Source organism: Pelobates fuscus, chromosome 12 (genome assembly GCF_036172605.1).
Source record: "Pelobates fuscus isolate aPelFus1 chromosome 12, aPelFus1.pri, whole genome shotgun sequence".
NCBI classification, from domain to species: domain Eukaryota; kingdom Metazoa; phylum Chordata; class Amphibia; order Anura; family Pelobatidae; genus Pelobates; species Pelobates fuscus.
Genome location: NC_086328.1, coordinates 87454402 through 87471863, shown reverse-complemented (window position 1 = coordinate 87471863; position 17462 = coordinate 87454402). Strand labels below are relative to the sequence as shown.

At 38.5% G+C, this 17462-nt stretch overlaps 1 protein-coding gene across 9 annotated transcripts in view; it reads left to right on the top strand.

The window, feature by feature from the left end:
* The window catches only part of MARK2 (microtubule affinity regulating kinase 2), a 174074-nt gene extending 165085 nt beyond the window's left edge, over positions 1 to 8989 (top strand). For 7 of the 9 annotated variants that reach the window (XM_063437702.1, XM_063437699.1, XM_063437705.1 and 4 more), the window contains 2 exons: positions 1391 to 1435; positions 7974 to 8989. In XM_063437702.1, coding sequence (XP_063293772.1) covers positions 1391 to 1435; positions 7974 to 8325 — 397 coding nt within the window. In that variant the 3' untranslated portion in view covers positions 8326 to 8989. The remainder of the gene's footprint in view (positions 1 to 1390; positions 1436 to 7973) is intronic. The other 2 variants (XM_063437706.1, XM_063437701.1) reach the window with 1 other exon arrangement.
* Positions 8990 to 17462: the final 8473 nt, after the last annotated feature.

Sequence of the window (17462 nt, the reverse complement as noted above, 5' to 3'; positions counted from 1 at the left end):
ATTTTAAGATTAGAAATCTATTTTTCTTCCAAGAAAAGTCCCAGAGCTGTCAGCCTATCAGTGTGGTTGCACAATTTGTAGTTAATGCAAGTGTATTTTCTGCAATAATGTTTGGATTTGTGTGTGTTTCTGGCTGTCCATAGGCACACACTTTTACTGGAATGCATTTCACAAAGTGAAATGCAAACCTGCATGATTTAACTAGTATATTGCAGAATCAAAGATGTTTAGCCCATGCAATAAATAACTTCTCGCAATCTAGCACATTATTTCATAAAACTCTAGTAGTGATTTGATAAAAGATTAGGTTGGCCTTAATTTCTAGACACTGGTCTCTAGGGACTGACCATTAAATACATTAAAAACTGTTCATAACACCTCTTTACTGCAAGATGACAAAAATACAGATATGGGGTTCTGAGAGTGCAGGAAAGGCTGTCACAATTGTTTAATAAAGTGAACCTTAACAACAGAGATATAAAGGGTATTGACTCATGCACGTATGTTGCAGTGACCGAGCTATCTTTGCCCATACAGTTTTTAATGCATGATTAACTACAAGCTGCAACTATATGGATCAGCCAGGATTTAAATAGAACTCTTAACAGCACACTGAATTTCAGTTTGTGAATAAACCACCAAACTTTTAACTTTTCGTTTACTGATCAAAATTCACCCATTTTGATCAGTGAACTAAATATTGTAATAAAAGTGTAGACTTTTCTAACTGAAGAGATTAAACATTGTGAAGGGACTAGGTTAGTAAGTTGTATTTGCCAAGATACTTTGAAGATAAAACGAACAACTAGCATTGTTTTTTTGACTGAAATCAATCCATATAACATACGATCTAGTAGCAAGCTTTAAAAGAACCACAAATGCTTGTAATAATTTTAAAGCAAAAAGTACACTTAACAGACCGGTTAGTGCACCTTTCTTCAACAAACATCTATAAGCATAGCCAACACACAGTTATTTAAGTAACTTTGATTATGTCAGAGGAAGAGTACTGCTGAACACTTCCTCTTGCTACTAACCATTGATAAGTGGAAATTTAGCTTTTGAGGATTGCCATGGACAACCACCCTTTTTTCTATTCTCCCTCCCATCTTAATTAGTGTGGCAGTGCCTGGTTGGAATTCCTTTTTTTCTGCTTCTTACTGTGCATATTGGCTTTTTGAGGGCCTCTATCATAATGTGGATTTCTTGTCCAAATATACAAATTGTGTTTATTGTACAAGACTGTTTTGTCTGAATGATGTGTAGACAAAGCTGAGCTTTCTGCTCTTGAAAGAGGTTGGTTGACTGTTTGATAAATATTGAAAAGTCAACCATTGCTCTGCAGAGTTTAGAGTTCACACACTGAATTGTTTTACCTCTCTCTTTTGAGGAACCCAAATGATCCAGAAGGGAAAGAACGAGTGGAGAGCACCAGGTGAGAGAGCCCTGTCTCATTAACTTTTTTTTTTTGTCCTTTTAATACCAGTTATTGATTATTATTTTTTTTTTTTTTTAAACCATCTTCTTTTTGACACTCCCCATTATCTCTCCTTTTGTGCTACTTCTTTTTGTCTCCTTTTCCTATGCTTTTATTTCCTATGCTTTTTTATTTTTCATTTAATGACTTCCTGTCACCTTTCTACCACTGGGCTCTTTCTAATTCTCCTTCTGGATTAATTTATCATGTTAACCCGCTCATTCCAGTTGTACATTTTGGTCTTTCTCCCCTATCTCTTGTGAACTGTTACTGCTGCAGAGCAACACACATCTGCTGTGTGTGTAGGGAGCTTTATTCACTGACCTGGGAACAGGAGAACATTGGCAAGGGGATTGCAGATATTCAGTAAAACAAAATTGCAAAAAAAACAACTTTAACAAATCGGCTTTTAGTCCAACTTTTGCTGTTTTGATTTCAATTTGCTGCGATTTGAAGTTTAATGAATAATCCTGTCTAATGCAAAACTACCTGAATAGAACAGAACTTTAATCTAAGCTGTTTAATCACATATAAGAGATATTTGAAGAAAATAAAAAAACTCCATAGTGCCTAATCATTATTCAGAATATTTGTCAGACAACTTGTAGCATTTGTGTAATACCTAGAACAGAAGGTTTGTTTTATAGCTGAAGACTCAAACTGGTTTGTTGGCACTTGACAAATTGCAAATGTTGCTTATGGTAGTTTGGAAGTGAATGGACAGTTAGGTTGTCTTGTAGAAATCAAGCAGATTACTATTTATTTTTTATAAATGAAAGCAGATTAGAGGTATATTATTATTGTTGGCATTGCACAAATTTACCTTACAGAATACAATTAATTTGAATGCTACGTATAAAATACCTTTAGTAGTGCTTGTTATTTGCTGTATTAATTCTGATAAAATGTGACCGTGTGTTGTCTTAACTCTGTGAACCATTTTTTCTGAGTAATAAGGGATACTGCATGCTGGAAGCAACCCCCAGTTTTTAATTCATTATAGAGATTTATGCCACCATCACATGCAGGTCCCTAAATAACTTATATGTAGCAGCAGAGAAAGAGTAAGGTCCTGAGCAGGTTATCAGTTTGCCTCCACCCCCCCCCCCCCCCCCCCTATAACCCCTGGGCCCTAGGGGTTGTCTTATGATTAATTCTGCTCTGTTTGCATGGACTGTATTGCATGGACACTATAGTCAGTCACCTGAACAACTTTAGCTTAATGAAGCAGTTTTGGTGTAGAGAACATGCCCCTGCAGCCTCACTGCCGAATCCTCTGCCATTTAGGAGTTAAATCCCTTTGTTTATGAACCCAAGTCACACCTCACTGCATGTGACTTGCACAGCCTTCCATAAACACTTCCTGTAAAGAGAGCCCTATTTAGGCTTTCTTTATTGCAAGTTCTGTTATCCCCTGCTATGTTAATAGCTTGCTAGACCCTGCAAGAGCCTCCTGTATGTGATTAAAGTTCAATTTCGAGATTGAGATACAATTATTTAAGGTAAATGACATCTGTTTGAAAGTGAAACCAGTTTTTTTTCATGCAGGCTCTGTCAATCATAGCCAGGAGAGGTGTGGCTAGGGCTGCATAAACAGAAACAAAGTGATTTAACCCCTTAAGGACAGAGCTTCAGAAGCTTGTCTTTCACTTAATGACAACGGCATTTTTTGCTATTTGCGTTCAACTGCAATTTGCATTTTACTAATTTATTGCACCGACACATATTATATACCGTTTTTTAAAGGACAGAAAGGGCTTTAATTTGATGTAACACATATATATATAAATGCTTATTTATTATAAAAAAATACAGAAATATGCAAAAAAATGAATTTTTGTGTGTTTTTTTTACAGTTTTTGCAATAATAATGTGTACATAATTAGTGCAGGTTAAGGAAAGTAATTAAAAATAAATTCATTTAGTTGTTCTGAATTACAGAATATATCATGTGTCTGGGATTTTCAGTTTTTTTTTGGTAGTTACAGGTCACAAAGCACAAGGAGTAAAATAAACTTTTTATGTGGAGCGATTTTAGAATTTGGTATGTTTGTCTTGTAAGCCTAATAGCCATAAAAGAAAACAAAATTGCCACACAAAAGTATATATTTATATAAAGTAGACATCACAGGCTATTTACCTAAGGTTGTTTTGACACTTTCTACGTAGCCATTTTACCGCCAACCTCTGCTAAATATTGGAGTAAAATTGTGTTTTTTGGGGGTTTTCGCACAACTTATAACAAAGAACTTCTCATGTGTATTTTGTAAAGTTGGTGTGTGCTATTCCTGTACAAAGTTTTATTATGTGTTCAGTTACTTCTGCTGAGTACAACGGTACCCCCATTGTATGTCTTTGGCACTATTTCGTGAAGCTACAGTGCCATATAGGAGACCTGTCCTTTTCAGTATTCACAGTAGAATTTTGAGAGACGGATTTAATGAGCCTATGCTTCCATTTGGGGTATTATAGTAGTTTGACTGTTCAAAAAAACCCCACAAAGGCCTACCATTTGTAAAAGTAGACACTCCAGGGTATCTCATAAGGTGCATATTGTGCCTTAACATGCCCCCATTTTTTACTATTACATGCCAAAGTATGTGGTAAAAAATAATTGTGTGCATTTTTTACATACGGATTGCGTTTTTGCTGGGCATTTTGTATATTTCATGTGTGCCACTAAGTTCAAACCCCCCAAATTATGCTCAGCTAAGTCTTCTGAGTAAAAGGACACCCCCATTGTATGTCTATGGCACTATTTTGTGAAGCTACAGTGCCATATAGGAGACCAAGCCATATCAGTTTTGACCGAACTTTGAATTTTGACGCCGGGCCTATGTGCAATTTCCAAGCATCTTTGCAGGTTTTAAATTCAAACTACCCCACAAAGGCCTACCATTTCTTAAAGTAGACACCCCAGGGTATTTCAAAAGGCATATTTTGAACCTTAGCGTGGGATCATTTTTCCGCTAGCGTGTACCAGGAGTAGTGGTTATAAGCGTTTTTTTCTGCCTTTTTGACACACAAAGTGGGTTTGCACAGTATATTTTGCAAACCTTATGTGTACTACCACTGTATAATACTTCATATGTTGCTCAGCTATGTCTGCTGAGTACAAAAATACCCCCGTATGTACCTTTGCCAGGTATATGTGGATATCGGAGGGGCACATTTGGGACACAGCCATTCCATTTTTTTTCAAACTTTAAATTTTTACGCTGTGCCCATGTCCCATTTTAGAGTATTTTACCAGGCTATATAAACCAAATACCCCATAAAGCCATACCATTTCTTAAAGAAGACATCCCAGGGTATTTCAAAAGGCATATTTTGAACCTTAGCGTGGGATCATTTTTCCGCTAGCTTGTACCAGGTGTAGTGGTAATGAGCGTTATTAAATGTATTTTTTTACTTTTTAAAACTTTTTTTACTTTTTAAAACTATTTTTTAAACTTTTGTTTTGATTATTCATTTTTTTTAAAGTTTCCTAAACTGTCGTAAAACTTTTTTTTACAGATTTAACATTTTTCTAAGCTTTTTTTTTACGTTAACCCCTAACTAGCAGTAAGCAGCACTAACAGTAAATTCCCCATTTTCCCATAACTCCCACCCACCCCAGCTAGCAAAATATTTAATTATACAATATTTAAATTAGTTAATGAAATAAATTTAACCCCTGAGGGTTAAAAAATAAATAAAAGTTAATCGTCAGGGGTTAAAAAAAAATTAGAACAGTATAATACTGTGATCTGTATTTTGATCACTGTAGGCAGTGATCGACTGGCAGGGAAGGGGTTAATTTTTATTTGGACTGGGTAAAGGGTTTATTTTTTTTAATTTTTTACTTAAACGTTATTAAAACTTTTTTTAACTTAATTTTTTAACTTTTTAAAGCTTATTTTTAAACTTTTTTTAACGTTAACCCCTAGTTAGCGTAATACTAAATCCCCCAATTCCCCACTAACTTCCACCCTCCCCAGCTAGCTAAATTTATAATTTTAAAATATTTAAATTAATTAATAAAATAAATTGAACCCCTGAGGGTTAAAAAAAAAAAAAGAATTAACCCTCGGGTTAAAAAAAAAAATCAGATCTTAGTAAAATGTAATCCCTGCCAATTGATCACTGTAGTCAATGATCAATTGGCAGTGAAGGGGTTAATTTTTTATTAAAATTGTTAAAGGGGGGTGGGATTTTAATTTTACTATTTTTTTTTTTTCCACCAGGGGGCAGGATCACTGAAGATCCGTCTCCCTGCACTTCACACAGAACCAGGAAGTGCAGGGAGGCGGAGGTGAGTATAGAGAGCACATGTGCCCGCTCAGACATGCTGTCAGAGCGGGCACATGTACTGGGGCAGCCCGATCCGGTGCTCCCGGTCTGCCTCTAATGCAGAGGCAGACCGGAGCACCATTAACCCCACGATCGCCGCGATTGCGGCGATCTGGGGTTAATTTTAACGGGTGACGGACGAGGTCCGTCACTCGTCATTAACGCATTCCCCTGAGTGACGGACCTCGTCCGTCACTCGTCGTTAAGGGGTTAACTCCTAAATGACAGTGAATTGAGCAGTGAAATTGCAGGGGAATGATCTATACACTAAAACTGCTTTATTTAGCTAAAGTAATTTAGGTGACTATAGTGTTCCTTTAATTTTATTTTGTTTGTGTGTGAATGGGGCTGTACACTATATTCACCAGAGCAGCCACCCACCCATGCATGTCTACTACTGCATCTCTCACATAGCTGGGAAGGGAAGGTAGGGACTTGAACAAAATGTCAGCACAACGCATTCACATGCTGTACAGATGATAGAGGTCAAAAAAGGGCTGGGCATTAAGCTACAACAGCCAACTGTAAAAGAAGCAAAGGCAGGGTCCTTTGGGCACCATAGCTTATGAAATGAGCTTTACAAATGAATTTGCCTGTCACTACAATAAAGGAAACAAACCGCACCGTAATCACTACAGTGTGCTGTAGTGGTTCTGGTGCCATGTGAGACCTGGCATCCCCGACAATGTAAGTAGTTTGACAGCTTACCATCGGTTCACTGGGTACTAGTCACATCCATGAGTGCCAGAAGCTCTCTGGATTTTCATCCATACATAGTGCCATCTAAAAGTAGATAACACAATGTATAGACTAAAAGGCTAAAAAGAAATATACATGTAGTTTCATCTGTACTTGTTAAAGGGACACGATAGTCTCAAAAACAACTTTAGCGTAATAAATCAGTTTTGGTGTATAGATCATGTCTCTGAAGTTTCACTGCTCAAATCAATGCAATTGAGTAGTTAAATCACTTTTGTTTTTGTTTATGCAGCTCCAGCCACACCTCCCCGTGGCTGTGACTGACACAGCCTGCATGAAAACAAAATGGTTTCATTTTCAATCACATGTAACATACTTCAAAAGTTTTATCTCCTCTGTAAAGTGAACTTTAATAACATACAGAAGGCTCCTGCAGGGTCTATCAAGCTATTAACAGAGCAGGAGATAAGAAATGTTAAATTAAACAGGATTTGCAATCAAGTATAAACATTAAATTACTCTTTACATGAAGTATTTAAGAAGGCTGGGTAAGTCACATGCATGGAGGTGTGATTAGGGCTGCAATAACAAAGTGATTTAACTCCTCAATGGCAGATAATTGAATAGTGAGATTTCAGATGCATGATCTGTACACCAAAAGGGCACCCCTCCCGCTGGACTAAATGGGTTACAACCCCTGCAGCCACTTGCCTTTTTCCAGCGCCAGGCTCCCTCGGTGCTGGTGACCTCTCCTCCCCCTGCCGACGTCCATTCCGAATGCGCTTGCGCTGCATTACTCAATGCTTTCCTATGGACGTCCAGTGTCTCAGTGAGAATCGCGGAAGCGCCTCTAGCGCCTGTCAGTGAGACAGCCACTAGAGACTGGATTAACCCTCAGTGAAACACAGCAGTTTCTCTGAAACTGCTATGTTTTCAGCTGCAGGGTTAAAACTAGAGGGAACTGGCACCCAGACCACTTCATTGAGCAGAAGTGGTCTCTGTGCCTATAGTGGTCCTTTAAACTTAAGTTGTATTGGTGACTATAGTGTCAATTTAAGTATTCTGCCAACCAAAAAGGAGCTTTCTTTACTATTTAACATATACAGTTATGTCTACTTTGTAAGTAGGGACAAGATTGTTTATTAGAACATAAAATAAATATCATCTTTATTCTCTGATGATTTTCGCTTTCTTTCATATCACTTTTTTGAGTATGTGTTCTAGGAATGAACCATAAAATATTTCCCACAGAATTAATTTAGAATCTTACTTCTCAGTAAATGTAGCTGTTATGAATACTCTGTTACACACAGTATATATTTATTTTTTCAAAGCAAGCATAATAATAAAATTATTGGTGTTTGTGCATCATCTTGAAGATACTGAGTGATTTTGAATGGCATTAAAGAGCTATTTTTGTGCTTAGATTGCAGAAAAATATTTGACCGTATGTTTGTACACACAGGCCTCAGCTCACAGTACTCGACAAGGAGAAAGAGGACTTGCGGGACTCCAAGCCACGCTCGCTACGCTTCACCTGGAGCATGAAAACCACCAGCTCTATGGAGCCCAATGAGATGATGAGTGAAATTCGCAAGGTGCTGGATGCCAACAACTGTCAGCACGAATCACAAGAGAAGTACATGCTGCTTTGTGTTCACGGTTCACCAGGCCACGACAGCTTTGTGCAATGGGAGATGGAGGTGTGCAAGCTTCCACGCCTATCACTCAACGGCGTACGCTTCAAGCGTATATCTGGCACTTCTATGGCATTCAAGAACATTGCCTCAAAAATTGCAAATGAGCTCAAGCTTTAACGAGGATTCTTCTTTTTGAGCGACAGAGACAGACTTGCAAATTAAACTTTCTCAGCCACCCCCTAACGGTTGCCCAAAAGGAAGTTATGGGAAACAACACCTTTATTTCTCCCATCAGCCCCGTTCTGGAAGGGGCAGGTCAGGAAATGAGGATGAGGCCGGCTGGGCGGACAGAGATAACTGCTTTTCCTTTCATTGTAGGTTTTGAGGGTATTTTATTTGGAATAGATTTATAATTATTTTCTTTTTTTTCTTTTTTTTTTTTTTTTAATGGGTTTGGGACTCAGATTATGTAATAGATAAATGGGCAGGGGTGAAAGGACACCTTAAGTTGGTAAACCCTCCTGAAAATGTTATTCATGTCAGCTAACGCTGCTGTTATCCCTGGTACAGATTAGGAATCAGAGGATGAATGACATTATGGACGTGAGGTAGGGTAATCCCTGCATTCCATGCTCTAGAACACAAACAAGTTTCATGTCACATTGTACAGAAAGAGTTTAAAATCATGTCTTTGACACTGAAATAAAAGCTCAGGGTGCCCAAAATATACAGGTACAGACAGACGCACAGACAGTATGTAGGAAGTTTGTGCGGTGACTGAATTTGTATGGAGGAAACCTGGTGGGCAACTGATTTATAAATAAATATAAATACAGGTTTATTTTTTTTTTATTATTATTTATTTATTCCCATGGTAAATGTCGAAGTGGTAGCTGTATCTGCGAGGCTTCAGCTGAACGTTAAGAAGTCTAGTAGTTTGTACTTGATCACCCACTCACAGGTACACAAGTCGATTCCAGTCACACTCTCAGATAAGCACACACACTGGAAGTCTTATTCATGCCTTCTTGACTAGCTACACAAAAATATTTTTTTCCACTGACCTTAGAAATTTCTTGTGCAATAAAGTAAAGTTTATTGTGTAATAAGGTAAACATGTTCATTTGGAGACTAAGTGTGTGCCTCTTATTAGATGAAAAGTCTCCAATGAACAATTTCAAAGAACACATTTTCTGCAGGACGTTGACATGGAAACAGCCCAGTGTCCTGCAATTTTAACGCAGTGTAAAACACCACTTTTTTTTCTAGAGGAATGATACCAGCCATGAAATAAAGCCCATAGTTAAGGCAGGTCTCTAGAAAAGCAAAATAAAAATGTGAAGTCAAACAGCATAAATTATGAGACAGCTTAATCACAGGGACATTTGCAGTTAGCCAGTATGCAGAGAACAGCATTATCCAGCATACAGGAATCTTATCAACCCCTTACCTGCAGGAGGAGCTATATCTGATGTATATATCTGTCTGAAATTAATATGTGCTTGACTCCGACCTGCAAAAGAGGGGTAGCACAGTTACTGTTGCCTCACTCATTGATCAATTACTGGCGTTAATGGATTTTTCAGTTTTTTTTGTTTTATTTCATTAATTTTTTTTTCTGTTTGTGTGAATGATTTCATTGCTGTTTAGAAAAAGAAAGAAAAAGAAAAAAGTTGATGACAATGACTTATTTTTAATATTGAAACATAACTGCTTCCACAAAGTGTCATGTGGTAGTTTTTTTGTTGTTGTTGTTTTTTGACACCCCTCGCCCCATTTCTTTTCTGTGTCCATTGCTGACTCTTAGAAGAATAATGTATGCATTTTTTAAAAAATTAAGGTTAAACATAGTTCACAAAAGAATTGATGCCAATAATTGAAGGGAAAAAAAATGACTGAGGACACTACAGCAGAGAGTCAAAAAAGCAGGTTAAATATATTTTTTTTTTATATAATCCTGGCCAGCTTGTAACACCACCATATTTTGGTTCAGTCATATCCTTAATGCAGATCATCTCCCCACAGCCACATGGCAACGGTAACTAATCAGTAACTGAAATAATATTCTTGGTTTGCCTCTATCAAATGACATAATGCACGTGTTGTGGGGGGATCCTACATTTAGGGGACTTATCACATATCCTGTGCTATATAAAGTGCCCCCACTATGAAGAGCCTGGTGCATTCTGACATGGTTATTCACTCAAGTGGGAATTAAGAGGACATTTCAAATTATAGCTTACATAACTGAGCAGTAGTTCAGCTATTTTGGCTTAATTCTGAAATTCACTTTGAATTCTTACCTGTACACGATTCATAATAATATAGGATAATCCTGTGTATATATTCTTGGGTGAGAATGGAATAATATACTTCCTACATGTTGACTTTTCATTGCTGGACCAGGCTTCTGTGAAAAACCTAGCTGCCCTCAGCATATGACTTTGCAGGGTTAAGAAGCCATTGCAATTATGTCATCAAGAGGTGTGCAACAGTCTATTAATAGTCTGTGTACTCCTTGCTGCTCTATGGCCCAGGGAAAGGGCACTCCCAGGCAGCAGGCAAGAAGGGAGACTCAATATACAGGGAGTGATGAGTGGATGTGTGTTTGAGAAGATCCATGTTTGCAAGTATCTGAGTGAGTGGGCAATATTTGTGTATATCAAAGTATGTTTGTAGGAGGACTAAAGCTGCATAAACTCATTTTTAGTAATTTTTATTTGTAAATAAAGGCATAAATACCTTCAGAGTGTTCATGGAGCTCGTCTCTGGTGGGGAACCAAACTATTTGTTGTTACATATGGTGACTTAAAATCTATGACTCTAAAGAAGTAGATTGAACATTGACAGTGTATTATTTATTAAAACATCACACTGAAATCATATAGCCAAGAAGAAATGTCATGTGGTTAGTGTAGTGGTATCCACAGTGCCCACAGTGATAACCTACTATTATGAGTGAAAAGTATATTGTGACTCAAATGTTAAAGGGTTACTACAAACCTTTTGAGGGGGGGGGGGACTTTTTTGTTGTAAAATGCCCTATTAGGCACTTTGAAGAAGGTCCACCCTTCGACTTACAGTATGACCTGCCAAAAGAAAAGGCAAGAGAGCATTGGTTACCCTGAATCCATCGCCAGGCGAAGCTTCCAGGCCCCTTGGCTTTGTGTGGTCCAATCACATGCTTGTTACAGAGATGCTTGTGATTGGACTGTTTCATCGGCTCATGCGAGCGAAGGGATGGGTTTTTAAATATAAATAACTCTGTGTAATGGAAGGAGGCGGGAGGGAGGAAGAAGCAATCATTCCCGATGCGGGCTCTCTGCCTTCAAGAGAAAAGATGATCACATCTGTCACCAGTTTTTATGTAAATCTTATTTTAGATAATATATGAAATAGAAAAATGGGAAGCACGTTATTATCTAAAGCAAGCATGTCAGACTCAAAGGCTAACACGGGCTAAATAAACAAAATTTACGTTTGTGGGCCGAAAAAAAACAAAAACGTCAGTTTTCATAGAAACATGGGTTTATTTAGAAAAGTACAACATAAAAGAAGTTGCCTAACTGACACTGGACGTACTCATGCACATAGGACTTCAAAGTAAACAAAAGAGCAAATTTATTTTAAGGAGACATGCATTTGCATATACCCAATGTTTCAGTCCAACTACCTGAAAATATTAAGAAAAGTTTGGTAATGGGACTGAAATGATGAATGTATGCAGTTGCACAGCTGTAAAAAAACAAAACCAAATGACGTTATCGTGTTGATTTTGAAGTCCTATGAGTGTGTGGATGATCTTAGCCGATCCAATGCTTTCCCATAGGAAAGCATTGGGAGGCTATTGTGGATGTGTGGCAAAAAGTTGCGCGGCCAATCAGCATCTCCATGGGGAGCATTAAGCGCCTCCATGCAGACCCATTCTAAAACACTGCCCCCACTCGCTCCACTCTAATTTAGTACAGTCCCCTGCCTCCCCCAATTTAATACACTGCCCCCCATCACCAATCTAATAAATTGCCTCCTCCTTCCCTTAATTTAATACATTGCCTCCTCCTTCCCTTAATTTAATACATTGCCTCCTCCTTCCCGTTAATTTAATACACTGCCCCCTCCCTTCCCAAATTAATATACAGCCCCACCACCACCACTCTAATTCCCAGCCCCACTCCCTCCCCCAATTTAATACACTGGCCCCTACCTCCCCAAATTAATATACTGCACCCTTCCCCCCTGACCACCACTCTAATATACAGCCCCACTCCATCCCAATTTAATACACTGGCCCCTCTTTCCCTAAGTTAATACACTGACCCCCTGCCTCCCTCCCCAAATTAATATACTGCCCCCTCCATCCCCCAAAGTAAATACACTGCTCCCCTGCCTCCCTCCATCAAATTAATACACTGGCCCCTCCCTACCCAATTAAACACACTACACAGAAAGGTCCCCCAGGCCCGTCTTCTCCAACCTTAAGATAAGCCACCCATCCTCCAGTTCCAACTCTGCTCTCTTACGGCTGTGGGAGGGAAGACCAGAAACAGGAAAGCTCTTTCCTGTCTTGCGGCTGGTTACAGCCACAGCATGAAGTGGCTCCAGGGCAGGTGGGCTGCAAGTTTGACATGCTTGCTCTAAAGCTTCCTTCACAATAGGGTTTAGAGTTCATTAGAAGTCTGTATACATATGTATTTACTAGATTGCTGAAGGTATAAATTCATACAATTGTAGAGGTTGAAAAGGTATTGTAGCAATCTACTTACCAAACTCACAGCCAAGTATATAAACACTCTAAAGCAATTTTGTCTTTTCATTATAGCTAATCTAGAACTATTACTTGTGCAACCACATCAATATTAACCTCTTAAGTAAGGTTGGTGTGCTATGCGGTCCTTTAGGAAGCGGTCCTCTCTGTCCTTCCCACTTACTTTACTCTAATGGCAGTCACTCAGATGGCCACTAGAGGTGCTACCTGTGTCAGTGCTGCACAATGTTTGTTACTGGCACAGAAAGCAAATCTAGGGCCATCTGAGTGACTGCAACTAGACCTTTTCCTAGGTACCAACTCTGCCTTTGCTGCATCTTACAATTTAATTCCCTCTGGGGCTAATCCCACCCACTCCAAATTTACCATATAGTATTCTAATAAACAATATATGCCTTAACAGGCATGTTTTCAAGTTCCCAACTATGAATGAATGGTTTATTATGTAAACAAATCATCCATGAGCACCACTGAAGTACTCTCCCATCGCCTGCCTTCAGACATCTTTTGGACAATCTAATAAAAGTAAGTATCTGGACCAAATTTCAATATTGCAGTAACTAATCACTGCATTTGCTCTAAAATGTCAAATCAAGTAAGACAAATACAATGTCACTCTATATATTTTTCCACATTTCCAGTTTTGGATAGAAGGTCTCAGAATTGGATGTCTCCATGAAGTCACTCTTCCAATTCATTTAAGTGCCTGAGTAAAGAATAAAATAATGTAATCTCTCACATCATCATCTCACATAGAGCATAGCTTTATCTATTTTCTATAATGTCAAAAAACCCTAAACAATTAAATATATGACTGGCGGAGGGGGAATTACATTTTGGGAGAATGTAACTATATAATATGGTTGACAATCATCTGGTACAAAATGTGTTGAGACAGAGAAGTCTTTTGTAGCATTTATACAAGCATTTTTCAGAGCAAGCTTCAAGAATTTTTGATAGACCTGTCACAGGTTTTTAAATTAAGGAATCCCACAGCACACCAAATAGTGTAAAAATAATACATTATTTAAGGCACATGAAAATAAATAAAAGATGGAATGACCTAAGTCCTAAGTAAATCTATTCAAAGTACTGCTACATCATCACATATATAACACACATGGTTATTTTATTTTTATCACAGCAGGATGTGTTGTATGGATACATGGTAGAAAGTGGGTCCATCAATTACCAAGTCATCAGAGACCCTGATCATATCTGGGATTGAAGTCAAAGACATGGATGCCAAAGAAGACCCATAGATCTGGATGTGCTTTTAGGCTCCCTATAAATCAGAAGTTGGACCAACCATTGACTGCTCAAAAATATCAGTAGCCAAAAAGATAAAAACACATATTAGTGAAGTGTTCATAAAAGTCAATAGATAAAAACAAGAGGTGAATAGTAACATACAATAATCTACCCAGTAAAAACAGGTACAATTTGGACAATTAAAATCATACATAGACAGTGCAAAATATGATTTTGAAAAACAGGTACATATGTTTATAATAACAGGTAAAGTCCCCATTTATTCTTAAGCTCCTTGAGTGTCAAGTATCCAATGTGTATATCCAATATAACTCTTGATGTTTAAGACTAGTTGTTCGGGGGGTGGGATGCCATCCTGGAAGGTCGCAGGAAGATTGAGGTCTTGGCGAAACACGATTTAAAAGTGTTCTAAAGGGGCCACATACCCCAACACAGATAGTACTCACATGAAAAACCTTATCCTGCATCGCTTGAGGGACTATGTAGGCAGGGGTCCTCAAACTCCGTCATCCCAGATGTTGCTGAACTACAACTCCAATGATTCCCTGGTTATCTATGTAATTCAAAGAATCATGGAAGTTGTAGTTCAGCAACATCTGGGGGGGGGCAGAGTTTGAGGAACCCTGATGTAGTGGATTACAAACCCACCAGTCTTGCAAACCGGCAGCTGCGGTCAACATCCTATTGCAGCCTGGTGCTGCCATGAAGTGAGAAGCGGTTGGTCTCTTTGTCTGAGGTGACTTTTACTCTTGTGGACAGTCCAAGTCTTGCACTCACCCCTGAACGGGTGGGCGTTATCCTGGCCCCCACCAAGCAAGTACTTACCTAGTACTTAACGCTCCTGGGTGACACTAGTGAAGGCGGTCTTCCAAAATGGCCAACAGCAATGCTACACAAGCTCACCTGCAACTCAGCAGCTAGGAATCAGAATTCCAGCAAAGATTTGACACCATGTGCCAGCGGTATAGAAGAAGCTGCTAAGAGCAGCGAAGGCCCCCTATGATGCCCCCTCCCTGGGTGGGGAACCCAGAAGTTCACATCACCACCCGTAGTCCACGCTCTGGGCTGCAACACCGTCGCCTAAGACTCCAAAGCCCTCTTCCAGGGACATTGAGGGAGGCTTATAGATATGGGGAACTGGTCCCGACAACACAGGGGGCTGTTGTGATGCTGCACGGCAACACAGGAGACGAGAAGTCATTACTGCAACTGACTGCATTCAGTCTGACCATCACGGGCATAGGCTGAGAGGACTGTTTTCATCTGGTCTAAGAATACATCCAGGCTATTCGCATCAATTCTGTCTTTCCCCAGCAACTTGTTTTTCATTTTAATTAACATTTTATGTGCCCCCTCACTTGCAACCAAAATTGAGGTTAGAAATGTACGTGATCTCTGCATTGCTTGGTGGGCTTATTTTTCAACATACACTCGCATTGCTCACATGCTACTACTCATGTTTATAGGGCCCCTAATCTAATTCAGTTTATGCAACCAGTGTTTTTTTCTCACATTTTACCCTGTTAATCCTTGACAATCCAGCACTAGCACTGTGTCTTTCTAGATTGAATAATTAACATAAAATGTGCAGACTAAACTCTACTGTTCTGTTTTCTTATGCCATCACTATAACAATTTATCTTGCTTAATAGTATAAATTGTTGCCATGTATCAATCATGCACACCAACAATAAAGAATTGCAACAACAAAAAAGACATGTTGTTCTGTCCCACCACCCCAGGGACATCTCAGCATATAGACAACATAAATAATCCACTTATAATATACTCTAATTTACATATTCCAAAAATGGTGTTTTATACACACAAATCACGTACAAATTTAGGGTTGCTAAACCCATTGGACACGCCTTCTGCTGTCCTCCTCCCAACTTAGTCTCATCCTCCAAGATAAAAACATTTATTTCACTGGAAATGTCATCCCCGGGAACCACTCAATGGCTAAAACATCACCTCCATCTTAACCCCTTCAGGACGGAGTCACTAGTGCACGTTCTGATCAAAACAAAACGTAAACAAAAACTGGAATTTGCGCTATATGTCTGTTCACCCGTAGTTCCCCTCTTTCATATTATATGCACCCACACTTATTATATATCATTTTGTTCAGGAGAAACAGGGCTTTAATTTATCATTAACTATTCATATATGGAACATAATTCATTATGAATAAAATTTAAAAAACGTGAGAAAATAAGATTTTTTTTAAATTTGTATTTCCGTCTGACATTTTAGCTGTGAATGTCATAATACTGTTAGGTTTTACTGCACAAAAATGCACATATTTGTAATCAGCGATGTCTCACGAGTACAACAGTATCCCCCATTAACAGGTTTTATGGTGTTTTGGAAAGTTACAGGGTCAAATATAGAACGTTCCATTTTCAAATAGAAATTTGCCAGATTGGTAATGTTACCTTTGAGACGGTGTGGTAGCCCAGCAATGAGAATTACCCCCATAATGGCATACCATTTGAAAAAGTAGACAACCAGAGGTATTGAAAGTGGGGTATGTTTAGTCTTTTTTAGTAGCCACTTAGTCACAAACACTGGCCAAACTTAGCGTTCATATTTGTTTTTGTGTTAAAAAAGCAAAAAACGAATATTTGGCCAATGTTTGTGACTAAGTGGCTACTAAGAAAGACTGGACATACCCCACTTGCAATACCTTGGGTTGTCTACTTTTGCAAATGGTATGCCATCATGGGGGTAATTCTCATTCCTGGGCTACCATACGCTCTAAAAGGCAACATAACCAATCTGGCAAATTTCAATGTCAAAAAAATGAAATGCAAGCCTTATATATGACTCTCTAACTTTCCAAAACACCATGAAACCTGTACATGGGGGGTACTGTTATTCTCGGGAGACTTCACTAAACACAAATATTAGTGTTTTAAAACAGTAAAACATATTACAACAATAATATAGCCCATAAAAGTGTCGTTCGTTTGTAAAAAATGCAAAAAACGTCACTTTTACTTAAAATATCATCGTTGTAATACAATTTACCAATTTGAAACACTAATATTTGAGTTCAGCGAAGTCTCCATAGTAAAACAGTACCCCCCATGTACAGGTTTTATGTTGTCTTGGAGAGTTACAGGGTCAAATATAGTGCTTGCAAATTAAATTCTCTGCACTTTCTCCCTGTGTTGTCAGGTATGTCAATCAAATTTTAATTAATCAAATCACCTAATTATGTTAAAAGATTGCTTAAATATACACGTAGAATTTTAATATATATGCATTTATA